The sequence below is a fragment of the Cyrtonyx montezumae genome, unplaced genomic scaffold (assembly GCF_038088225.1).
Source record: "Cyrtonyx montezumae isolate F1298 unplaced genomic scaffold, pur_monq_1.0 scaffold_8, whole genome shotgun sequence".
Taxonomy (NCBI): Eukaryota; Metazoa; Chordata; class Aves; order Galliformes; family Odontophoridae; genus Cyrtonyx; species Cyrtonyx montezumae.
Window position 1 is genome coordinate 67,667,988 of NW_027072089.1, and position 27,661 is coordinate 67,695,648.

General features: G+C 38.0%; 1 protein-coding gene across 6 annotated transcripts in view; it reads right to left on the reverse strand.

The window, feature by feature from the left end:
• CTNND2 (catenin delta 2) overlaps positions 1 to 27,661 on the reverse strand; it is a 619,666-nt gene that overhangs the window by 11,063 nt on the left and 580,942 nt on the right. For 4 of the 6 annotated variants that reach the window (XM_065752045.1, XM_065752046.1, XM_065752051.1 and 1 more), the window contains 4 exons: positions 26,295 to 26,379; positions 19,390 to 19,515; positions 4,861 to 4,987; positions 1,120 to 1,251 (listed from right to left, as the gene is read on the reverse strand). In XM_065752045.1, coding sequence (XP_065608117.1) covers positions 1,120 to 1,251; positions 4,861 to 4,987; positions 19,390 to 19,515; positions 26,295 to 26,379 — 470 coding nt within the window. The remainder of the gene's footprint in view (positions 1 to 1,119; positions 1,252 to 4,860; positions 4,988 to 19,389; positions 19,516 to 26,294; positions 26,380 to 27,661) is intronic. The other 2 variants (XM_065752047.1, XM_065752048.1) reach the window with 1 other exon arrangement.

Here is a 27,661-nt window from a genome sequence, read left to right on the forward strand (position 1 = left end):
TTTCTGCAGAGGCAGTTCAGGATGTTCGGTTCTGTCATTTCCATATGCTGTCATTCCCCTTCTTCAGACTTTCACTTTCTTGCTAATTCTGCATTGCACTTTCAGCCAAATTTAAAGACTGGCCTTTAGGTTGTGATTACACAGTAGTGTATAGCAGAATAGATGCTGTGTGAGTAGTGTCATGTCCTGAAAGGAGACACTAGCATGGATGGCTTGAAATCTAATCAGCATTTTTCTGCTGTCCCTGTGAGCTCAAGATTCCCCAAACCAACCCATTTTCACATTCGCTAAGCAAGATCTCTACAGAATGAATGGAAAAAGGTAAGAGGCATTCAGAAATTGAAGAATGACTCCTCAATGTAAATCTTCTACAAGGTAGCATTTGGTGGACAGGACACTATGATGCTCAGCACAGTATAAATATAACACAATATCCAAAAGAGGTTATATAAGCCTGTGAAGTGGTGATAGAGATCTAGACATATTTTGCAGAATTAGTTCTCTGCAAAGGGAAGAAGAGGTGCATTACTAGCCAAGGTAGTCAATGTTTCTTAATTATTGAAATACTATCAGGTTAATGAGCTTGCTAAGGGAGACAGGCCTTCAGTGAAACCTGCAACAGATGAAAAAACATACGCCAAGAAAATTGTTGCATTTTAAACCAGCCTAGCTGAGAAAGTAACAAGGATAAACTTTCCAAATTGCTAAGGAATTTCCTAGGAATGACTGACATATAAAAACAACTAACTTGTCCACAGAGCCACACCCTGCAAAAGGCAGGCATTAGTGACCACCACACATGCCCAACCACAGTCACACTCGTAGAAACAGCTCCAGTTAATAGAAGGTGGATTTACCCACTTCCTTCTGAAAAGGGAACAAAATTAAAAATAAACGTGCAAACGTTTTTAGAGCCTTTTCTGTTGTGAAGAATCATGCTCTTCACAAATTTTCACAGAGCTTTGAATTCATTAAGATCAAACACTTGTTCAGTTTTACTCCTCAAAGCTGCTAAACTTTGTCATAAACCAAAGCAGGTCGTCTCTTTTCAGCCAAGCCTGTAAAATCAGCAGTCTATCACAGCTGATTATGACATGTGCTATGTAAGCTTAATCTCACCTGTCATGGTGTCTTTCCTAGAAGTGTGTTCTCCCTTACTTCCGTGGTAAGTGGCGTTTGTTCCAGTTGATTCATAGTCTGTTTTCCTTTCTTTTAGGCTGATCATTTCCCGAGGTGAGGCTGGGGCACTTGCTAGATCATAAAAATGGATTTATTTTTTCTCACCGCATTATCACTGAATGTACTGATTAACTCTAAACATTATTGTAAAGTATATATATGCTAGTAGACTACTGTTCATCTGTTTGAAGAAACGCTATCACATTATGAAAGAAAAAGTGCTGTTATTTCAAATTCAGGCAAATGCATTAATGGGACTACCAATTCCAAACATCGTTCTCTTTTCACTTCCTTTCAACATCTAAGATGATCATTATGAAAAACTAGAACAGCAGCAGCAATAATAATAATAAACAAATTTCCCATACCTTTTCAACATTTAATGTGTCAAAAATTCCCAGTGTAGGTACTACTGGTTTTTTGTTTTTGTTTTTTATTCTTATAACGGTCAATTTTCTGTTTAAAAGACCCTTAACTTTCAAGTGAGTAGAAAAATTCTTATAAAAGGAGATAAAATAGTTTCCTCCCTTCTCTGTTGAAAATAAACAAGCTATGAAATAATTCCAGGGGAGAAGGGAAGAAAATAAAGCTGTTTCTTTTTTTTTTTTCCATAGAAAAACATACAAGAAAAAATATCTAACACTTAAAAGTAACTCAAATAACTTCTCTGTCATTAACTATCTAAGTAAAAACAGTTGCCATTAAAACAAATTTTCTTTCACCACGTGCTGTGAAACTCTACAAGAATTTAGAGGCTGAGACAGCTGAAAGAAGGAGGCTGGGGGGCAACGTTATAGGAACAGCTGGCTCGTAGTGTTGTTTCATGATTGACTGAGTTTCAGCAGACAGTAAGAAAGAGACTCACTGAAACTTGCTCTGGCTAAAAGTGGTGGGAAAATGAAAGACAACTAAGAGAATTTGGCTTGTATGAATGCAAACACACTGAAGAATGTAAAGGTGGTAAGTGGCGTTGATCACAAAGACACAGTTTGTGATGCTGTTGAAGGAAAAAGAGAGAAGCAGGGACAAAAACAACAGGCTTCAAATAAACTAGTTTTGATACATTCAGATGTTGGTAGGTACAGTGCACTTTCCTGCTGGGGAGGGGAGGAGAGGGAAGGTAGTACAAGGTGAGTAGCAGAGCACCCCAGAGTAAAGGCACAGTGGCAAAAAAATAACTGAACGTTTGGTGCATGTTTCCACATCCTTTCTGGCTGCCACCCAGATACTGGATATTATAAAATAATCTCCAGAGCAATAACAACGCATTTTCTCTGAAATTACAGAGCAGACGTGGGACAGATGGCTTTCTTATGAAGCCATAAAAACTGGGAATTGCTTTTAAGTTGTTTGTCAATAGTGATGTAATTCTAAAGGTGATAAATATAGTGGCTGTGAAGAAACATGATGTGACATTAAATTACCAAATCAGCTAATGGGAGCCTAACTTAAGCAGGAGGCAAAACAGGATGCAAACCTTGAAAAGGTAACTAATATTTGCATGCATTTTGTTTCTTATACTCTAGCAAAACTTGTAACAATCTGTTATTTTGGATGAAGTTGAGTGATGAGGAAAAACACATCTCTCTCTGCTCCCTATGGAAATTGTTCTAACGTGAGGAGAGGTACAATGACTTTTAGGCAAGTGTTAAAATCCAGAAGTGTCCTCCTCCAGAGTTCTTACTGGAAGTAGACATACATTCAGTACTTTACATTAGACTAAGAAGTAATATCAAGTTTTTCTGTTATTTTTTTTACAGTACACACAAAAAGACAGAACTCTTCAAGCTAGTTAAAAGCAGTGCATCACCAAGTCCTAGGGATGAACAGGACATTATGAGTTCATTTACTTCAATCTTTACCCTAAGGTAGGAGTCACAAAACAATTCTTGACAGATTTTCGTCTGAAACTAAAGATCTCTGATGACAAAAAACACATAATTGCTCTAAGCAGTCTATTAGAGTGCTTTATTTCTCTGCCATTAGGAAATGTTCTCTGATGTCTAGCTTGACTCCTTGCTGATCATTATTTTCATTTGTCTGCCGTGAAAGTAGAGAAAGTTCACAGCATGCCTCTTTGCAGATGCCTCTTTCTTACATGTCTGAAGACTTGGTGTGTATCTCTTCTCACTGCCCTCATCTCGTCTCTGAGTTAAACAATACAGTCCTTTCAGTGTATCTTCATACTCTGATCTCTCCATCTCCTGATTCACATTTGCAGCAGACAAAAATCCCTGAGTCATTTTTAATGCCCTTTCATCTAGCCATATTTCCCCTTATAATTTATTTGTAAAGGATAAAATCTTTGTTTTCCTTCAGACAGTAGCTCCAGTTTCTCAGGACAACTCTGAATTCTAACAATGCCCCCCATGGTAGGTGAATCTCTTCCAATTTTATGTCACCTGCAAAGTTAACAGAATTCCTTTGTGTATTAGAAGGGTCATTCTTAAAACCACTGAAATGCATTGGACCCAAGGCAGACCTCCAAGGAAAACATTCTTCCATTTTGAGAAAACGATAAAAGTAACATCCATTATTTGAGGATGGTTTTCAGTTTGCTTCATACCTACCACATGCAACATTTTCTGGACTGTTTGCTAGGTTGCCCTGGCTTGCCTATAACAATCATGTGTGAAATCATCTCACAGATCAGTGTTGATTTCCTTTGGTGTCTATTTCTTTCCCCAAAGCCCTATAACCATGCCCTGGCAGAAATTTAGATGGAATAGTAACAACAGTAACTCTCACTGGGGTGTACTTATGGCCATGTTTTCAAACTTCCTCAGCGGTTTCTTGGCAGAACTAAGGTACAGCTTATAGATAATTAACACAACTATTTTCTTAGAAATACAACTACTGTACGATGCTGATGGCAATAACCAGTTTGGTAAATTTTAATCTTAAACTCCTGGTATACCTATGTAATGGCAGGATTTGCTTCAACAAGTAGTAAAATGCACACTGCAAGTTTGACTGTTTTACTGTTTATCTTAAAATACTGTTACTGAGACTGTTATATCCAGACAGGATATGTTTTAACTTAGAATAAGCTGATGAAAAAAATGCCTAGACTACTGAGCAGAAAAATAAATTAACACCACAGTACAAGTTGCCGTACTCACATTAATTAATTGCAGAGATCATATAGAATTAATGACAGCTGTTCTATATGTGCCATCAATTTTACACAAAGATCTGTAGTCAAACTTTTGTTAAACCTGCATATGCATGTGTATGCACGTTTATATACATATACATATACACATATGATCAGAATAAAAGCTGACAGAAATAACGTGGATCTTTCAACTTCTGCTACGTATACAGAGCTCTCACAAAAACAACACAACAGATCTTATGACTAGCAAAGAGTAGCAGAATTTCCTCATGCTAACAGTAAATTTAATTGTTCCTGTGATCTAGTCATCCAATCTCTATCAGAAAAACAATGCATAACAATTCATAAGAAAAAGTTAAGTAATCTCTTTGCTGTAGAACTGTATGAAGTGTTGTGCCAAGTAAAGTCATTCCTGTTTTGAACCGATAGTTCAGATATGAGCAAAGACTGTAACTTGTGCCCTATCATTACTGTTAATAACAGATCAGACATTGCTTAAAGGAGGAAAATGACAGTAATGGATTATTTCAGCATTTACTTTGGTCCTGGGAGCCTGTTCTTACCTGAGCGGTTGTTAGGAGACATGCGCACGGGAGAGATGGAGGGCGTGCGTGATGAAGAGTATGGTCTTTGCCGATCTCTTTCTATCGTTGAAGATGAGGCTACAAAGTGATACTGTGACCATCCGTCCTGCAACATCAAACATTATGACAGCAATCAGCAAAAACAGCATATGGTGTTTTTGCTCTTTATTCTTCATTGTTAAGTACAGAGCATTTTCCTATATATCCTGCTTTACTAGTGCTACTACTATACACAAATAGGTTACTCTCTTGTTCCAGTGGTTAGATGACAAATATTCTCAGTGTTGTAGGATTCAATATACAGACTGTCCAGATACACACAAAAACAATTTTAAAATGCAGTGATTTCTGTAAAGTACTGTATTCCAGAAAAACTCAAGTGATGAAAACACTGGACGATGTCTTTTTTTTTTTTTTTCTTTGCTTCTAGTTTCATATTTTATATGTCATTCTGACTACAAAAATATTCCAATTCACAAAGCTGCCTCTAGTTGCAAGTACTTTGCTTTAAGTCATTTCTATCTTATTATCTTCCTTGTAGTGAGTAGGTGGTGAAACTACCACATTATCGAAACTGATGTAAATATTTGGGTATCTGTAGTCTAGTAAGATACATTACATGCCCATTTGTTCACACTGAGTGATAAAAATCAACGCATTTTCCTCACTGCATTTTTTTCCCAAGATGTACAGAGTGAAATTTCATTCCCTGTACTTAGAACTGTGGTAATGGTGATGCATTTTTTAAAAAAGAAACAAAGTGATAGGAATGTTAGAAACAGCAGTTCAGAAATAAAAAGAGAGTTTAAATCCTTCAGTTTATTCTAGTATTATTATGATAGAATGTAATACTCGTAAATAATTAGCTTTATAGCTTTAAAATATCATGGAAGAATAAACAGACTTTTGCTAGTACTCTTATTAAACTATGATATTTCAGATGCCTTAAAATATTTTCATATTGTGACTGCCTTTATAACTGCTCAGTTTTAAGTCTAAATCTATAACACAAGTTGATCCTGCCTGGTCTCGGATTGAAGGGCTTTTACAAACGCCCGCTTTCTGCAACGCTCCATGGGTACAGAGTGAAGCAAGTGGCGTGGTGCTAAGCACAGCTTTGTAGTGAAAAGCTGGATATAAGCAAACACTAAAATATTGCAACTCCATCTACCCCCACAGCCAGCAGAAATTTTATTCTTGCTTACAGAAAACTAACTCTGCCTGAGGGCAGAGAAGGACATTTCCACCCAGACCCTGGGCTGCCCCTGACCCCCAGCCCTGAGGCCCAGCCCTTCCACCTCAGCTTCAGCCCAAATCCTCTCTGGCTCTGGGTCCACCACAGGCACACAGCTCTCCCAGCTGCAGTGGGAAAGGTTCAAATATACCTTTTCCACTTTCAAGAGAGAGAACTCTGCAAGAGTGTGACACACGTCTCTTTTAAAAGCAGCAGGAGGAAGGAAGGCATTCACGTTTGATGTAGAAGGAAACACTCTAAGTATGATAGAAGAGACAGACTTGACAACTAGCTACAGGTTCTGAATATCTGTACTCCCTACAAAACACAATTCTATATAGGTCACTCCAAAAGTGATGCCTCCTATTTATTTCCCTGGAAACTATACCAGATTCTAAGAGCAAAACAGCACTGTTTGACAGAGCAAATTCTCAGCTACAAAACGCTATTTTTCAACAGTCATTACTAATAGCTATGCATATTTGCCAGCAGTGAACAAGAGCCTGCATGGCCCACTCTTAAAAATCTGAACCAGTGGAGGTGACACACAGTTTCAAAGCTGCTACGATGGCATCATAGCATCCTTCATCATCTCAAACAGACGAAAGTCAGAAGGCACCAAATCCAGACTATATGGTGGGTGTGGTAGGACAGTCCAGACAAGATTGGCAATGTACTCCACAGTCTTCAAACTGGTATGGAGCTTGGTGTTAGCATGTTAAAGAGAATGGTTGTCTTCTCTGGGCTGGCTCTGAAAGTTTGAGCCTTCAGCTTAGACAGTGTTGCACTGTAGTGGTAAGAATTGATGTTTTGTCCAGATTCCAGGAAATCCAGAAGGAACATCCCTTTCCTAGTGCAAATGACAGCTGCACATCACTTTACCTGCTAAGGGCTTTGTCTTGAACATTTTCTTCCATGGGGAATTCACGCCACCACTCCATATACTGTTGTTCTGCCTTCAGCTGTCCAGTGGTGACACCATGTCTTGTCACCAGAAATGATGCAATCCAGGAAACCTTCAGCCTCATACAGCTTCAATATGTCGTACTTGCATACAGTGTTCTTTCTCTTCCTGTGTGTACATTCCTGTGACCTATCCGGTGCAAAATGTACTGAGTGGTACTTCAATAATGCTACCATCACTTCCAACGTATTGAAGCTGATATTCAGCTCCATATAGAGTTCCCTTGTCATAATTTGCTGATTTGCACTGATAAGCAAATCAAGATGTTCTTCATTTTGTGTTGTGATAGCTGTGCATGGCTGTCCAGAACATTGCTTGACTTTTACATTGCAGTCACCACTGCTGAAATGCATCACTCACCACCTCACTGTACTCACATCCAAGGATTGGTCTCCATAAACATTCAGCAAGTGTCTATGGTATCACTGGGTGCCATTTGTTCAATTCAATTCCACACCTTTGCTTCAGACTCACTTCCATGTCAGACACCATTGTGTCAGACTGCCCTTCTGCTGCTATATGTCCCACGGCAACAAAATGTAATGGGATGTTGGTGGGAAGGTTCAACCTCTACTGCCAGACCACCAACATCTGCCTCTGACATTGTGGGCCAACATACTTAAATAGGAGGCATTACTTTCAGACCAGTCCTTGTATAAACATGTGTGTTTCTCAGTCATAAATTTAAAAGAAAAGGAAGTGGGAAATGTAGACCATGCCTTTTGTAGCACAGTTATTTTTTTCTAAAAAATAGGTAGTAAGCATTTGTCTACTATGGTCAGTCATTTTAATAACATCTCCCCAAACTGTATCTTATATTTCATAGCAGTCACATAATAAAATATGAGGAAGAAAAACAGTTAATAAAATACAATATTTTTTTTTTTGTAAAAGAAACAGTCCTTAACGCTACTTCCTTGAGCCACAAAGAATTTCCACAATTTCCTTATCTAATCTTTCATTTCCAAGCAGTCACATCTACACAGGCCAAGTTCTCCAACCCAGAAGGAGGATCAGTGAGAATGCTAACAAAAACATCTGTGAAGTCCTACGTACTTACTGTTGAATAAAATTGGAAATTATTAGAAACCTTTCAATATCTACATGTAGATTTAAAACAAAACAAAACAAAACAAAAAACTATCAGTTAGTAGCTATAATGAAAAGCTTGAGTCCAATAATCTTATGCAAGTATTAAAACAGTAAGAAAAATACCTTGCATTATTTTTACATCTCACATTAACAATAACTTACATGGTAATATTTACTATAAGAATGGAGAAGCAAACTTGAGAAGCCCATGCCCTTATCTGCTGTGGAAAAACATTTCCTCTCTTCTTCATTCTCTGAGGTCTTAAGTTCTTTTAAGAAAGGTGACCTCAATAATCTGCTGTGTTATAGTTTTCTGATTATTATTTCTTTTAAGCAGACTATTCTGCTAAAGCAGAAGATAGCAATAGAATCAACTCTAGATCTGATAAAAGCAGAAGGAACAGACTATCCTTGTCTACCTGCAGAATAAGGATTCATCAGCCACGTTTACAAAGTGCAATTCTGAAGAGCTTCCAGCTCCATGGATCTGGAAGCACACACTGCAATACACAATGTCCTTTTGCATTCTTGTTTCCCTCAAATCAGTCCCTGACATGTTATAGCAGAGGCACAGCACTCCCACAACATCCTTTGATTGGGATGACCAAGGGACTGCGACTGCAGAGTGTGATGGAGGCTATGCAGCAGCCTGAGCTGCTTCAGTGCATCTCTGGGACTGTTTGTGAAGGGAACCAGCAAGAACTTCAGTATAAAGTCTTAAAAGAAGAGCCAGCCTGTAGAAAGGTGGTACACAAAGCCCCTGTTACAGTGTTCCATCTCCTAAAGTTCATTCTTTTTTCATATTATCCATTAAAAGATGAATGTATATTGACATTACAGCCACGAATTCAAGTTTTTTAGATCTTGTCCACTTATCAAACTGAAGCTCTTCAAGTTGCTACAAACTAGTTAGAAAGTGACTCTAGGAAGCATTAATTTGCTCCTTGAATGGACATCAACTTAATATGCATTAAGTAGCTAATTACCTTTTTTTTTTTCTTTTAATAAGAGAAAAAGTGAGCCAGGCCCCTGTTTCTTCCTGTTCTCTACTCCAACCTCTCCCTATGCTGTTCACTTTACTATCTAGAGCTACTTTCTGATGGGAAGTGGATGAAATTAATGTGGACTTACAGAGGAATTCTGCATAGTACCAGTATTGTTTGGCAGAATATCAGTCTATACTTTTCCAGCAAATCTTCCTCATAAATAGCATTGCAAGGTACCTCACCAATAAGAGAATGAAATCCAGCTACAGCTGGGACGCTAGCAATAGTATTTTTCTCTGTAGCATGTCTGCCCCTTTTCCCCCTAAAAATCTTAGTTTTTTTCACTGTTGAGAACAGTGGCTGTTTTAAGGTCTTCAAATGCTACAAACTTTGACGTCTGCCAGCCTTATCAGCTCGATAAACAGTTAGGTCAACAACACACTCTAACATGAATGTTGTTGTGACTTGGAGATGCTTATGACTAAACAAGGTATACTGCTGTATGAAAAGCTTCACAGTGTTTTTGCTGCACGTTAGGGGCAGCTCACAGATGTCAGATATTCCAAAACCCGAATACTTTTAAGTCATATGTCTTCAGCTCTTCTCTGCTGCAAGTTACAAGGTCCTTCACTTGGAAAGGTAAACTGTTTGTAACAAATTCATTAAAACTAACCCCATAAACAATTCCAAAAGCTATTAGTCTTAAATATTGAAACTAATTTTTAAGACCCTTAAGGGAGTATTTTCAATTTAATGCCGAGATAAATAGCACCTGACGTGATGGCTGCTTTCATTAGTTTGTTTCAGCTCTAGTGCTTGTAAAGAAATTTAATTAAATTGATTTGGATACTTAAAGGTACAGTATGTAAGTGTCCTGCAGAGAAGAAAACTAACCCAACAGCAGCGTGTTAGACTGCATTTCAGAAACCAATTTATCAGCCACAGACTTGATCTAGGAGAGGACGGGTAAGTCAAAAGGATATGACAAACTGGTGAGTAGTTCTGTCACTGTAGCTTTGTTACAAGAATGGATGCATTTGTTAACTGGCAGTAATTAATAAACAAGTAGCATCTGCACACTACAAGAAGGCACAGAACAACCAAAGTACACAAATATCATTGCATGTCCTTATTGCCTCTCCCAAGGTAGCTTCTGTTGGGCTTTTTTCTAAATTTTGACTTTAATGAATATATACATTTTCCCTCAATTACACTCCATTAAGTCAGATGTTATTGGGTATGTGTCAGACCTTGATCTCAGCAGAGATGTATTTCTGATCATGTGCTTGTTGGAAATCTGCATGGACTAGTTTTGGGGTGGAGGATTAATCACTGCAGAATACAAGTATGGCACTGCAGTCTTACTGATCAACTTTAAATGGGTTTAAAGAGTGAACAGGTCATTTGCCTCCCTCCTCAACTATAAGTCATTTTGAAAATACAGCTTTCTGCAAGCCTATATGAAATAATAATTTAGTTAGGGTGACTACAGTTACTGTGTCAAAATATAGTTTGTTTTTTTCCACATTATTATTTCTGTGTTTGAAATGTAGGGGAAAAGAGAAAGCAGTTTTCTATTGTGTTAAAAACTTTTATGTTGTGTTCAGTTTTCTTGTATGTTCCAATTTCCATTACTTTGCAGTAGAGGAATCCTTGACTTCCAGAGGTGGACAATATTACAGACACTATTTATCTGGTTTGTTGTACAATAACACTATGAAATCTGAATGAAATTAAGCTATGATTAGAAGTGACAACATGTGGACACAATGGGGAATCAAAGCTCCTGCCTGATGACCCCAAAGGCTGAAGAGGTGAGAAGGGGGAGAAGATAAAACAGCGAAGCCAAGGGCTGCTTGGTGCAGTTGGGGATGAACATGGCCAGCCTGGATGACCTCGTGGCATCTGCTCTGAAACAAATCCCACATCAGCTCAGCTGCGAACTGCCACGCAGCAAAAATAAAAACAAGCCCAGTGCTTTGATGGATTATGATGATTGGATGATGACACCAAATAGAAAGTCACTGGTGGTTTAGTAAAACTGCTGTGACTGCATGCACAGGAATATCTGTCTATGCTGAGTGTTTTCTGCTCTGTCTCCTGGCTACTAACATCCTTGGCAGGAAGAAAGAGTATATCCTCAGAACTAGAAAAAACACTCAGCGAAGAAGAAATGAAAATGGTACAGCCAATCCAATAACGAATCAGCTAAACTGAAGAAACTACAGAAGCGTCCCTCCTCCTGCTCAGTTTGCAAACTCCCCAGTATGTTATTTCTCGCATCAAGCCTGATTCTGTTTATGACCTGATTTAACAGACATTTTACCAAGTGATTTAAATCATACAGGATCAGACTTGTTTTCTCCTCCTACTTCCCTACCTGCAAGCCAGCATTTTACTGGTTCTGGTATATTAACTGTAATAGTAACTGCTTATGGTAATAAGCTGCAGAAAAGAAAACTTTTTATAGGCAACCACTGGCAGGAACTGGTAACTAGACTCACAACAAGTGGATGATGTAAAAAAAAGGCAGAATGCCTCTAAGAAAGTACACAGCGTAGGATGCGCTTGGTTTGAAATTCAGCCAGAAACTGCTGCAGGATTTGCTGGTGTTGTCTCTTTCACAATCTCAGGCCCTGCTGTCAGGTTAAATGAAACTTTCTGACTGGTGTGCACCTGTATGACACTGTCTACAGGAAAAGACAAATCTGATGTGAACTAAGTCAAGGCTCATCAGACTTACACGGGTCTGGGAAATCCTTCACCAGAATGTGTTGTCACGACATTAATAAGACATAACAGAAATTAGAACTGGATCAAATTATCTATGCACCTTGTCGTATGGAAGTTATGTATGTGATTTGATTGCAGTGGGAAATCTGAAATTATAGTAAGGCTGGGGTGATCCACGCACATGTCTAACTGAACTCTTGGATGGGATTTTTGACATAATGTAGTTTAAATGCTTAACAAGCACCACATTTATCATTAGGATTTACAACCTGGAATCACAATATTTTGCTCCAGTACAGTGGGGAAGAAAGAACATTACCCAAATTTTCTCCTCAGTAGTCTGTTCCATCAGTACAACTGCCAAGACAGCAAGTCTGACTTCTCTCCATCTGCCTGTCCCACTGCAGTGGGTTCAAATGACTCCCATGAACAAACATGAATATTCAGCTCCCAAGCAGGGCTGCTTTGTGCATAGCAGTGGTTGGCAAAGAAATGTCAGCTGCTGAAGGACAGGTGAGATGGCTGTTCTTTAAAAAGGCTCCTGTCTTTGTACTAAAAGTGCGTTTACTTTGAAAAACAGATTTAAACCGAATTAAAAACTTCATAGTGCTGGAAACATTCATCAAAAGAAACAACTAGTTTTAAATAAAACATCTATATTTAAAAATAAAGATGTTCAATTTTTTTTTTGTGCTTTAAATTTACAATGCCAAATCCTAGTATCAGTACACGGCTCCTGAAAAGATCATCCTGTTTCCCCTCCCCTCCCCAAATACAGGCCTTAAAATCAACATATAATGGGAAATGAAAGTTTGAAGATTGTAGCATTCATGTTTACAGTCTTGTTTCTGCAGCTTAGGAAAGACAGAGAAATTCTGCAAGTTCAGGTGATTTGAAAATATTACTATCATTCATATGAAGTGCAGGAGATGCTCAGAGTACAGCACTTGCACTTCATGGTTATAGGAAGGTGGAAGTGGTTAAATGCTGGTTGCTCTCCATGCCTTCTGATGACGATGCCATATATTCACTGATACAGGTTGCGCTGAGAGCACCTGTAGCAGCATGAGCTTGGGATAAAGGCTGCTCAGTTCTCCCTTGCCCTGGTGTAATTGAAGTGTGAGGACAGGAAACTCACTGAGAGCACTGTGGGAACAGAGCAATCCTTCCAGCAAAGGCAAAAAGCAAGGGTGATGCTCTGAGAAGGGAAGGCACAAGCCCTTCACAAGTGAGGCCACTTCTCCCAGCAGCTCTCAGCCCCCTCCCTCAGGTGCCAGTCTGCTGTGGCACTCTTGCATCAGGTCTGCATAACTGCCCTTGGGCCATGCACCAGATCAGGCCCCTTTCTTACCATGTGCAGGAGGCTTGATCTTGGTTTTTCTCTCCTTTTTGCTCTGAATTTAAATGCGTAAACACATTTTACTTAAAACTATCTGCATCACAGACACAGCAGAATTTCAATTTCTTATGAAGCTGTAAGAGGAATGGGAATTCAGGGCAGCATGAGGCTAAAAAAGGGCTCCCAGTCAGACAGTCATTTGCAATAGCAGAACTGCCTGGCACTGAATGAGGATTATTAAGTTTTCTGTGGGGCATTTTTAAAGTGCCATTTTCAGAATCAGTAGTCAGGCTCATTCTTTGCTACAAGAGACACATAACCCACAGCCCACACCTCAGCAGCCTTGTGAGTCGAGACATTACTCTCAGATCTTCAGCTTTCAATACCAACCTTATATCTCTTTTTTTTTTTTCCCTGGTTCATACTTGTAATCTCAGAGCCCTACCCATTTTTCTCTTTCAAAGTACCTCAGATGGCCTTATTAGGACAGATTTTCTTCAAATGTTTTTATTTTGTAGCATGATTAGCTTCTGGTTAAGAATCTCCTACTGTAATTTTAGACCTCATCTCTACATTTTAACAACGGACAAACACACAACAAGGGAGAGATACGTTAATTACTTGCCAAATCTATCCAAGCGAAGAACAGCCAGATAGCTCTCCCTGGTTGTTTTATACAGTGCAAATCCGGGAGGTTTCAGGAAATCACTGAGGCATCACTTTGCCTATCCATAATTAATTATTGATTTCCTGTTGGGTGAGTTGGGAAGATGACAACACCTAATCTGATGAATAAAATAGCTGTAAGAAAAGGTAACTGTACGTGAGGCAAAGCATGAAGGACAAGACTTCAGATATAGCAGAGTTCATTATTCATTTTACTGAGGTCATATGCAGCCAAATAATAAACCTTTCTAAACATTGCCATAAAAAGAAATAAATTCATTTTTCAAAGTATCACTTTGCCTCTCATACAGAAATGAAATTATCTGAATCTATCTTACAGGAAATGATGGCAGTATCTGCCCCTTCAGCTATGACTTCTGTTCTCTTCCCACTTCCCCTGCATAAAGTGTGTAAATTACAATTTAAATGATAAAAATCTCAAATAACTATTTTTTGCTTCCATCCTGTAAGCACCACAGAGAAAACTTATGTCTCAAAAAGCATTTACAATAATTTTTGACTTGTACTGCCATTTTTATCCTTGTAACACAATTTAATCTCTCTTAACATGTCCATGCCCTAGAAATGCAACCTCTGCCTCTTGCCAGGGTCAACATTTCAGGGACAATTAATATTTTAAGTCAGGAATAATTTCTTAAGACCACTATCTTTACAGAAACAAGAAACCAATCAACATTCCTTACTCTTACTTATGTACCAAATCACATATCAAACAAATATAGCTCTTATAATATACCTGCTAAACCAAGATAAAATCATTACCAGAACCAAATTTGCACAGTTGTTTCTCATGAAAATGGTAGGCTTATGGACAATGGCTGTGACCAAATATCAATCAGATTTTGTGCCTCCTGAAGAGCAGCACTGTAGCTGAGTACTGGGGATCACTTCATTCAAACGTGCAACTGTCTGACAAACATGGAATCAGGGTCCCTTCAGAAAAATCCCCAAATGATGCCCTGCTGTCTCTGATTTTCACTCTGAAGTTCTTGCAAAATACACTTAAATTAGAGAGTTAGAGATCTGAGTGATTGTTACTAAGCTGCATGAGTTTTAGGGGCATTCATCTTGGAACATGGACATTAAGGAAGAGAAATGAGTATTCTTTTTTACTGAAATACCACTGTTTTTAGTTCAGTAAATGAGAATTTTAGAATTGTTAACCCAAAAAGCAATACACTATTGCACCAAAGCCTATAACTCTTACTCTAGGGGAACCCCAGCTTTCTCTGTAAGTATTCCATAAAACTAAAAGTAATAAAATCAATTAAGAGATTGTCATTGATAATTTTCATTTCTCCTTCTTTCAGGAAGAAGCTATAGCTCTTCTATCAAGATGAACTATATAATCTTAATAAATGAAGTAAATCAACTCAGAACAAAGCATGTGTACTACAAGAGACATTTTTTCAAAATCCAACGTTTTTTTCTCAGAGTCTGAAGCAGCAGACGTATTTAGGCCACTTTGGTAGGCTGTTAGAAGTTTTAGGAAGATGAGACAAAACAAATATAGAGGACTTCCCAGCGATTCTGTCACTGCCTATTTTTGGGTCAGGTAGAACATCAAAGAACATGACATACAATCTTAATATTTCAATAAAATCTGACTATGTACTTGCCATATTAAACAAACAGCTTTTTTTCCTCAGAGGTCATCGAAGAACTAGGATTATGATAGCTGCACTAGGATTATGTTGATGCACTTATGTGTAATTATGTGCAACAACACACAGGAGCACCAGCAAAATATGACCAATGTCATGAATCACACCATCACAGACTATTTACCTATGAAAAGAAAATATGCCTTGAGAACCATAATAATAAATGAAATTTCATTTCCATCCCTTCTGTCGTGTTTGCATATTCCGTTATTAGGAAAAGTTCTGCTGATTCAATTCTTTTGAAAACTACAGGGTTTTACTATGGGTTCAGGTTTGCTAGGAGAAACTGAATCTATTGCTCACAATCTTTACAGCACATACGCTTTTATCTTGGTCTCAACCTAGTCAGGCAAAAACTGAGCATACAAATTAATTAAGGATGATATTTACCAATGAATCCAGAAATGTTCCTTGAAAGAATTTTTGAGAAAAGGATTGATGTGAATGAAAATGGTTTGTCCTAGCATATATCATTACAAGACAATGTTTCTAACTAAAGATAAGGACTTTCGGATTTTTTTTTCCTGTATTGAGCATCTGATTTAATCTAAGCTTTGTTTGCCAGTAACTGACGTTATTTATATTTTAAAATTTTAATGCATTACTTAAGAGGACCACCAGTGTTCCCAGTCCAAAAAGACATGCAGATAATTTTATTGGGTATGTATTGTGTATTCAAGAACTAAAATGTAGGCTTATTCAGAAGGGCTGTGCTTTGAGGGGAAAAATTCTGTAGATGTGACCTTCCACTTGTGTATACCCCTTAAGACTCCCTACCCTAAGGATATTTCAGAAACTTCAGTAAGATATAATTCACTCCAGAAGGAAGGCTCGAAGTTAAAGATGCTGACTCCTGGGCTGCATTTTAAATTTTCTTTACTTCACAGAAGTTCAGAAGGTGGAGAACTTTAAAGGCAGACTTAATGCAACTCTGAGGTTAAACTTCTGTCTTCTAAATCTACACTTAGTCACCTAAAAATGGAATTGGCTTACTGCCAATGCTGAAGATGTTTTGGCATCACATATGTGTATTCGTTGTCCTAGAGAAGAATTTGGGCAAACTATGATCAGCATCTCTTGAGATAAACAGGTTTTGGATAAGAATGGTGTCAGCTTCTGCAAAACTCTAACTGATAATTCAGAAGAATTACTTTTGAGTTTGGTTGTTGAAATACTGCTTCTCCCATAGCTGAATGTTAAAGGAAAGCACCATCACACTTTAAAGTCCTTGGGGGAAAAGCCACAGCCAGTCATAGCTGCAGGTATTTTCTAAGCTCGCCCTCAAAACAAGGTTTATTCTTTTAGGAAATCCCAATCTCTCTTTGTTCAGAAATCAGGCAGCAGCATCTTCTAGGTCTATGCTGCGTTGTGAGTTCATTTCACATACACACATATGCATGCACACATATAAACATATGCACATCCAGATATTTACCAGCACAGATGCAGATACATCATCATACAGATAAATATGTATTTTCAAGGAGGATGGGATGATTACTTTGGCTTTAATTGAGCTTAGTCATCACATTTGATTTTTCTGGATACCGTTCAGTGAAATAGCATCCACTAAAATAGTGTAGTGACATGCAAGGTCTGGCTTCAGCTACACAGGATAGTTTTAATGAAAGTACTGTAATCAGTATTGAATCTTCAATTCGGTGTAGACTGTATCTTATGGCTAACATTTAAAACACAGTAAAAACACAACAATTTCTTCACAAGTAATCATAATTAATAAACTAAATAGTGCCTATATAAAAATATCCAGTTGTGCTAATTCTCATTAATTGAACTGAAATAATTGAAACAACTGAATAACTGATTGTCCTCCTATAGATAAGTTCCATTTATGTCCAGAATTTCCTCTAAAGACTCACTGATTTTGCTTGAAATATCTCAATTGTATAGATAAACAGTACATTACATATGCAGGAAACTGGCAATGAAAAAAACACAAGTGTTAAAAATTACTTGACAGTTCTCAATGATTCTTAGAAAATGAATCCTTGAAGGCATATGCCATCAAAAGAGGAGGTAAGTGAAACAATAAGTTTATACTATGTGGTGATGGAGCCTTATGCAAACTGCTGAAAGAAATCATATGAAGTTAAGAAAGACAGAATTCCAGACTAACACATCATTCCTCATTGATGTGTCTTTTGTCTCCAAGAAATGTTGAGAAAAGATCAACAGATGATTTTTTGGCCTGCAGCTAATGCTTGATATTGTCTGTGGAATATAAAATACACCTTCAATTTAATTAAAAAATACTTCATATTTGTGTATGTGTTAGGAAAAGTAAACATACCTTACACAAACATTATAAATTAATATATAGCATCAAGTGTAGAATTATTAATAACAGAAAATACAAAAATCAGTAATAGCAGTTCTTCTCTGGTACTAAACCCAATGACGATTTCATCATTATTTAACTGGACTGTCCTGTGAAAAGAAGTCCCATTTAAAATGCTCATTTAAAGGTGAGTAACATCTTTTTAAGCAAGAAGGACTGATAAAGAAGAAAAAAAAAGTATGTATTTGAAGGCTATAATTTCTTTTGCTATATTGTTTATAGAATCTATACCTTGCAGTATTACTCAGATGATGCTTTTAAAAGGCTTGAACAGGTTAATACCCCATTAATTCTCCAAATTTCCTTTATTTAATATCAATTTAGGAATTTGCTTAATTCCTGTTGAACAAAATAAGGGAATGTCACAAATCATGATAAAATGCTTCACAATTCAAAATATCATATTCCTGTTACACAGAGATTAAAAGGATTTACCCTAACCTTGAAATATATTTATGCCTGAGGTATTAAAATGAGATCCCCTCTGACGTCTTCAACTTCCAGGCAAATTTAGTACAGTAAAAGCAAACTGAAAAACACAGCTTAACTGCTGTGTCCTGTGTTACCAGCAAGAACACGTAAAATTCTATTTTCTTCACATATTTTATCATAAAGGTTTCTAAATAGATTTATTTGAATGTCACAGGTATATAAAAGATAGTATTTTGCTCCTGTAGTGGTGCCATACAGTCACACTTTATTATGAAAAACACATTGGAAGAAAAAGAAAAGACTATACTATATATATAAGACTATACTTTTTATATAAGGGATTTTAGTACCTAAATTAAATAGTGCCCATATAAAATATATCCAGTTGTTCTAATTATCATTAATTGAACTTAAGTTCAAAGGAAATCTCCCTTGTTCTTTATTAACAAATAATTAATTTTGGAAATTGTCATATTAATAATTTCACTGACTACTGGAGACACTGATTTTCCTATAGATGTCCTAATTCCCCTAGGACCCTCTTATAAATGAAATAGTAAGCTACAACTTTCTCCTAAAGATGCCACAGAAAAGAGTGCTAAGTGCTTAATAAATTTAATCTGCTATAGCACCATACCGTTTATCAATATCTGCATTTCTGTTTGATAGGGTCTGACAATCAAAAAAGTGAGTTATAGAAATGGTAGGAAGACTTAAAGTGATCTGAATTGACCTCACTTGCCCCTCTCTGGCATATGCCGTCCTGAAAGAGATCAAAGCTCTGCACATCTTATTCATGCTGGTGAAATGAATGGCACTGCTCCTTAAGTGAAGCGAGCAGCTTTCAATCTAGAAACTACAGAGTTTAGTAAAATAAAATGTGTAATTTTAAAATATATTCTCTAGTAAGGTTTTCGTAGCTCTGATTCAAACATCTTCTGAAGAACTCTTTTGGGTACAAATCTCAGTATGCATTAAACATAACAATTCAACACTGGTCAGCTGACAGCCAGAATACCTGGGTTGGGGAATAGATTCTGGTTTCTTGGCTCTGGGAGAGAGTATGCTGAGCGTGCCATGACCCAGAGTGGTGGGTTGGTGAAAATCCTCTGTCCTCAGCCACACTGAAGCTTGGGGCCGCCCACTGCCATAAATCAATCAATCAGTCAATCATTTATTAATCAGGTATTGCATTTTCAAAGTTAATATAAAAACGGGCTCTAGACAATGCCTTCTCTGAGAAGATAATCCTGTTTTATATTATAGTGTGTAGAGGGGCTACCTTATTAATCCACCCTTTATCTGAAGGGGTGGCATATACATCTAGAAAAGACTTCCACCATCATTTAGAAATACATTTAATTCCACTGAAAGATCAGTACATTATCGATTTCAGCACATGTATAGTCCTTCAAGTCTCCTTTTTGATAAACTTTAATGTTCTGGATTTGGAATTTAGATCTTAGTATAGGGTTTAAGTTCTATACAGACTTTTTTACCAGATAAATTTAACCTAAAAACAGCATCTTTTGAGAGGATATCAAATGGTGGCAATGTCACCAGAAGAAAATCCAAAAGATGTGTTCCAAGTCTACATGTTAATGTGATGCAATTAATAATTTTAAAGGGTGAATAGTTATATTTTACTGAAGAAAGATTTTAGATTTTTAGAAACACCTTGATTAGAGCTTTGAAGTTTACTGCTGGCAATTTTCATGGAACATTTGTCAATAAAAGACCTTCTCATGGATTCACTGGTTTATTATTCTGCAAGTCACATGAAAAGAGTGTCCTCGCCTAGATTCAGAACCACTTAACAGCTTGTAAGGCTTCAGGCAATTTTAAATATCTTTTCCAGACAACTAACAGACAAAGTCATCTTCAGAGTGACTACTATGACTTCATTAAGTGCCTCTCATGATACTCTTCCTACTGTAAATGGCATGGTACACATTAAAGGACAATCGCCTTTATCAACCTCCCTAGTTTGGTTTAATTGGTTGTGTTTCTTTCTTGTAGTAGTTGAATAGGACAAATATTTCTACTATTCCATGCAGAACAGAAACTGCTGATAACAAATGGAAAAGAAAAATAATTTCTGCAAATTCCTTGTGATCTTTACTTATATCCTGGAAGACAGAATAACTGTAAACATAATAAAAGAATCTAAACAGACATTTTGTTGTTGCAGTCTAAGTGGTTAGGCAAAGTAAAACAATTATTAGAAAAAAGTATACTTCTTGACAGTTCCTTCAAGCTCCTTCATATTAAAAGCATTTAATGCTAACTGAAGCTTGTTTTAGGCTAATAAATTTTCTTTCATGTTAAGCTCATTTAGTTTCCCTTTTTGTACAACCCTTTTGCTCAAATTTCCTCATGTAATTTAACAAGTACTTGAGAACAGTTGGTTACTTCTTGAATATTGAGATAGATAGTCTACCATCTGCAACTAATGGAAATCTGCTCTCCTACAGTCACATTCACATCTGTGTTTTCCCAGGTGCTTTTACAACTTTAGCCAGCTATCACACTAGAGTCTGGTGTGAGGTCCAGTGTTTCTCTATTGGAAATAGGTGCCTTTGGAAGAATCACTGCAGTATTTTCTTCAATTTTGCTTGGGTACCTAAACCATAAACAGGACAAGATCTTTCTCTGAAGCCTGTAAGTTGCATGTAGTCCTCTCAGTCACAGTACAGGTTGCCCAGACAGTTCAAGAAGAAGGGTGGACCACAAATCCCGAGCACAAGGACAAGCTGGGCAGCTCCCCCACCTGTTTTACATTAACGGTGAGCCACTGGTCCACCCTCTGCCTATGAACTGTGTGATCATTAATAACTTTTGAAAATCAGACATTAAGTGTTAAGGAAGGGACTCCTGAGGACAGAAGCAGATAAAATAAATGACCTTTTATGGAAATGTAAGTCCTACTTATACTGCCTTTCTGATTAAACACAGCACAGTGTAACACTCTTCTCCAAGAAATATTTATATCCCTAACTTTAGTTGGTTTACCAGATTTGATATTTTCTGCCTTCTATCTCACTCATTTGTGGGTTTTTTTTCTTCTCATTTTTTGGGATAAAAAAACTTGGTAGGATGTTAAATTTTTATTGTCTCAAAACAGAATGCTCTTTGCAGTCCTAGCCAAATACAAGAACACTTTGAGACAGGGCATATTGTTTGATTCGGTCAATAAAGTTAACTGAGTCACTGAGATTGCTGCAGCAGTTTTTGGCTTTCACTGGTCCAGAGAAATGGGCAATGTTGGTCAGACACTGAGTGGCACAATGAAGTCCGTGCACATGGTTATTCAGTTAAGCAGCATAACTGAAGTTTGCACCCTGAAATCTGTCAATTTTGGCCCTTTTGCATTCAACAGTGAGTTCTTAAAGCTTCTTTTGAGGTGGCTTAATTGAAGTTTAACTACACAGGCATATTAATGTTGCCCTGGTTGAAGCTGAAGGGCATGCTCACCCATGATGGGATGGGGCTTGCACTGCTTACTCTGTCTGCGGCAATTCTGCACATGGCAGCAGTGGGGAACAAGATTTTGACTCTCGCAATTCCCTGCACTTCACAGCCAGGAATCTATTCAGGAGTGCTGCAAGAAGGAAATTGGTGCCTATGTACTTCTTGGCTTTCTTGACAGGTTTGGCAAATCATTAAGTGATTGGACTACACCAGTCCCCACCTTTGGATGAACTTTCTGTCAGTGCAGCTTATATTCTGCCAGCTATGAAGTGATTCCTGTAATGTCGAGCAAACTTAAAAGAGTGCATGAGGTTTTCATGTTTTTATTGACGTAGTCATATAATTAGACTAAATCTATTTATTACTACTGCATTAGCAGCAAACAAGTATTGCCTTTCCCCCCATTACTACAAAGGATAATACTTCCATTCTTTCTACTTCTCCTTATTTTCTGTACTGTAAACATGTAGCTAGAAAACAACAATTATTCAACAATGGTTACACCATTTCTCAAACAGTAAGGTAAGTGCTGTTGATTTTCCTTAAATATGATGTGATACTTGTAATTTGCCTGTATTACAATACAAAATTGTGTCTCTATATGCCACCAATTCTTTGAAAGTAATTGCATAGATACTTCAATACAGATGATTATGCAATGGGATTTACCTGCCCTTCAAAAAAGCTGCGAAAGTCAAGATACTGTAAAGTGCTGATCATATTATATTGTCAGCTGTACGGTCACTCAATTTTACTAGCATAAATATCTTCACCAGACAAAGATTGTATTGCCCAGTTATACTGCATAACTAGCAGACTATTAAAGATGCAAACATTTGCATCTTTCCAATGATAAAAACATGATTTTTCCAATAGTCCTGAAGTAGAGGTATCCAGTACAATGATTGGCCTCTTATAGGCAACTTTAACAAACACTATGACTTTGTTTAGATTAGTGCACATCTTAAGTAAAGAGAACTTTAAGTAAACTATCCAAACATTTGGAGTACAAAAAAATGCACTGACATGACGCTTGGCAGCATATATAATGACATATGAATATATAAGTATCAACATAGATCACTCCAAAAGTAATGCCTCCTATTTATTCATATAGAAACTACAACTGATACGAATAGCACTATTTAAAGGAGCAAATTCTCTGCTACAAAATGCTATTTCCCCACGTAGCCAACACCATTAGCTATGTGTTTTCAACAGTGATGAACAGGAGCATGCATGCCAGCTTGTAAAAATCTGCACCAGGGGAGGTGATCCGGTGATCCACTGTTTCACAGCTGCTATAACGGTGTTGTTGCTAAGAAAATGTTGCCTATGCAGTCCACCTTTCACTGGTCCAAAGAGATGGAAGTCAGAAGGCACCAAATCTGGACTATACAGTGGGTGTGATAGGACAGTCCAGACAAGAGTGGCAATGCACTCCATGATTTTCACACAAGTAGGGGGCCTGGTTTTATTGTGTTGCAAAATGAAAGCTTTCTTCTTCTCTGGCCTGACTCTGGAATTTGGAGCCTTCTGCTTAGTCAGCATTGTGATGTAACACTCAGAGTTTTTGGTTTTGTGTTGGTTCCAGTTAATCCAGAAGAATCCCCCCCTTTCCTACTGCAAAAGTGAGTACACATCACTTTACCTGCTGAGGGCTGCGTCTCAAACTTTTTCTTTGATGGGGAATTCACATGTTGCTACTCCACGTGCTGCTGTAGTGGTGACACCACATCTTGTCACCTGTGATCTGGAAAACTGTCACCTTCAGCCTTGTAATGGTTCAACAGGTTCTGACAAACTTGCAGTGTTCTTTCTGTGAACAATCTGGGGATCCACCCAGGGCACAATCTGTGATATTCCAATGATGCAACCGTCATTCCCAACACATAGAAGCTGATATCCAGCTCCACACAGAGTTCCCTGGTCATAATCTGTTGATTTGTGCTGATGAGCTGATAAAGATGCTCTTCATTTTGTGCTGTGACAGTTGTGCATGTCTGCCTGGAATGTGGTTGGTCTTTCACATCGCTGTCACCATTGCTGTAAGGAACCTTCCACCACCTCACAGTGCCCACATTCACTGTTGTGTCTCCATCAACATTCAGCAAGCGTTGAATGTCAGTGAGTACCATTTTTTCTGCATGGAAGAATTCAGTGACACTCCCCTGCTTCATATGCACTTCCATGTCAAACACCATTTGGTGAGACTGCCCCTCTGCTGCCATCTGTCACATGGCAACAAAATGCAATGGAATATTGTTGTGAAAATTCAACCTCTACTGCCATACCACCAACATCTGCCTCTAACATCATGGGCAAACACACTTAAATAGGAGGCATTACTTTCAGAGCAGCCCTTGTAGCAGAGATTGAATTTCATTTCAAGATTTAGTGAAGTCTGCATAAATTAGCCAATACCGTGATTTTTAAACTTACTCCTGAGCATGTAGTTAATCAAACTCTCTGCTAAGAATATACTGGAAGCTACCTCAAAGTATAGCCTGCCCTATTTTCCATACCACAGGCATGCATTTGTAGCCTCAGAAAATGTCCTTCTAAGTGTGCAAGGTGCTTAGTACCCAAGCATGACTAGTATTTAAGCATATTACTGGGCACATTCACACTGGCAGCCAACCGAATGTCCTTTAGGCAGCAATATATTCAAAAGCCACACAGCATATAGATTACCTTGTGCATGGAGCAACCTCAGGAACCGCTCACAGCATATATATAAAGCTAGAAGGCTGAAAATGAGCCAGTCGTGGTACAAACCTCGAATAGATTATGGTCTAATAAAGTTTAGCCTCTACAGTGCAGCCACCCACATGCAAAGAAGTCAGGCTAAGAAGACCTCAAGCCTGCTCTTTCTTTGCCTCAAGAGAAGCCTACTTTAGCTTCTGTTTGCTTCCATCTCTTAATGGGACAACTGAGTATCAGACAGAATGCCTTTTCATATTGTACCCCTAGGACTCCGAAGGGGTTCTGCAACTAATGGAAGTGAACAGTGGGAGAAACTCAGTAATTGCCTTCCTTGCTCCTCAGACAGAGACAAGGCAGAGCTGAGGCATGAAGAACATCATTTCAAGTGGACGATCAGCTTCAGCCAATTTGAGATTTGGTGCATAAATTCCACATAACTAGGTTCATTCCTTGTGCAAAACACACACGGCATGGACTGCACCACTGTGAACTTTCCTTCTCTTACATCCCAGCCTTAACCAGGACCTGAACTTTTCTGCCAGATCAAGTCTTAGCTCTCCTTGCTGAAACCACAAATAGCAACTAGATCAGCTGTGAAATTCCATACAGTAAGAAGATCCTTAAGAACTAAGCCTGCAGACTGATACACAAGCAGTGTAGTTATAGCGTATAACTAATGGTGTAATTCAGTTTGGAAATGTTCCATAATAAATACTTCTATACATTGTTATTTACTAAGTAGACACTTATTTTTAAAAACTATAGGAAATAGGATCACATTACTAGCATTGCAATTCATTTTTAAGAGGTAAGCAGGCCTGTGGGAATCATATGGTGCTCTCCATAGACTGTCTAAAAAACAAGTATTTGATACTACTGTCTGCCAGCTCACTGGAAGTGAAGCTATCAAGTTTCAGCTCAGCTTCACAACTAACTGGTCCCTAAGGGACACTCCTTCAGATAATCTTGTTGGCAATCTCATGAGGAAATTTGGAAGCTGAAGGGCTGAATATCTGGTAACCTCCTCAGGACAGTGTAAAGGAGGCATAAGAAAGAAAGAAAAAGAAGAAGAGCTTGTACATGTTTGTTCTGTGTACACAGGACTTCACTCTCTAGGATTTCTGCATAGATGCTTTAGAAAATCAATTTCATGACCCCTTTCACCACCACGCTTCTTTTTCTTTTTTCCCCTCTATTGTTTTTTTTCAAATGAAGTATTCCCTTCTAAAAGTAGAATTGTGAAAAGAAAACAAAACCTACAGGTCTATGTCTCTATGTCTTAGAAATTTTAAACTCTAGGCGAATTTTTACCTTATAAAATCATGGAATGGCCTGGGTTGAAAAGGACCTCAAAGATCATCCAGTTTCAACACCTGTGCTGTGGGCAGGGTCGCCAATCACTAGACCAGGCTGTCCAGAGCTACATCCAGCCTTGCCTTGAATGCCTCCAGGGATGGGACATCCACAACCTCTCTGGGTAACCTGTTCCAATGTGTTACCCACTGAGAGAAAAAATTCCTCCTAACATCCACTCTGACTCTTCCCTGTCTTAGTTTAAAACCATTCCCCCTTGTCCTATCACTGTCAACCTGTGTAAACAATCATTCCCCCTCCTGTTTATATGCTCCCTTCAAATATTGGAAGGCTACAGTGAAGTAAGAGTTTTGGTCTGTAAAGTCTTTCAGCACCCGAATTCTGGTAACCATGTGAAAGATGACAAATCTGGAAAAAAAACTCAAGCCTTACCTTCTTGTAGAGACTTCTCAGGTCTCTGTACTGCCACATACTATTAAGGACCTGAGATGCTGCTTTCACCACTTTTGGCGAATGCCTGTTACACACGTATATTGAAAAGAAAGAGAGAGAGAGAAAAAAAAAAGTGAGAAAGGGAGTGCTATGTGCCAGCCTCCATTCACCCAAATTTTCAAGTGCATTACTATGAACTTAAACCCACAATTGAAGTTGTGTTATTAAGGTACAGTAAGATCTTTTGCTGGCATCTTAGAGAACAATGTTTTTATATGCAAGCACAAGAAACGTCATTTCTACAGTACTGACTATTCAGTAAGGAGCAAAATGTGTATTTCTCACCATACTGAGAATAAGGATTCCATGTTGAGAGCACAGCAAAAGGAATGGGAGAGGCAGCAATGGGAACACTGTTGGACTGGCATTATGAACATCTAAGAGAATGTCCTGGCATCAAGGACAACAATTTAGAGCTGGAGTTTCTTTCTCTATAAACAGCTATACTGCAAGTCATGACAGAGTGTGTAAAGAACCTCTCTGCATTGGCCAGGAGGAATGCTCTAGATGAGTGGTGAGCACTGTGCTTCAAACAGCAGCATAGTCCACATGCAGGAATAAAGCTGATTATTAAAAGTCACACTGAATTTCATCAGGAATCCCCACTAGGATTTTCATGTTACACACAACATACTATGAACGATGGTTATTTATTATTATTAATGATGGCTGCTAATAATGTTATGTTAAAATCATCTTGTCACATGAACTTTCTCTTCAAGCAGGTTCTGAAAGAGGCTCTAAACTATAATTTCAGTTAGTTATTCGTATATACCTCTTGGGATTTGGAAAGTTAAAAAACAAAACAAAATACAGGAAAACAAAACAAAACAAATCAAAACAAAAAATCTCCACCTAAAACAACAGAACCCTAAGAGTATTAAGCTCAATGAAATATAAGTGAAAAGAAAGGGACTGGGAGAACAACCCAGGCCATTCAGGGAGCATAAACAATGTACTTAAGCTCCCACACTGCACCAGTACTTTGTACTAAGCAACAGAATACTGGAAAACCTTGCAAAGGCCAAAATATGAAGTGAGGAATGATGGGGTTTGGGGCAGACACTGAGGAGATTAATGTTTTACTCAGAAATGGTAAAGGACTTCAAAACTAAAGAGAGAACCAGAAAACCTGCAGCACTGTTACCGGTTTGGGCAGCAAATCTTCTCAGCAGTTCTGTAGTGTGCTGTGATCTCTGAGAATGGCCACTGGTACGCTGACAGTAAAGCTGGTGTAATGATGTTCACGTAACTGAGTCTATTAACCTATGCAGTATTTTCTTAACAATTTATCTGGTGTTTTTTTT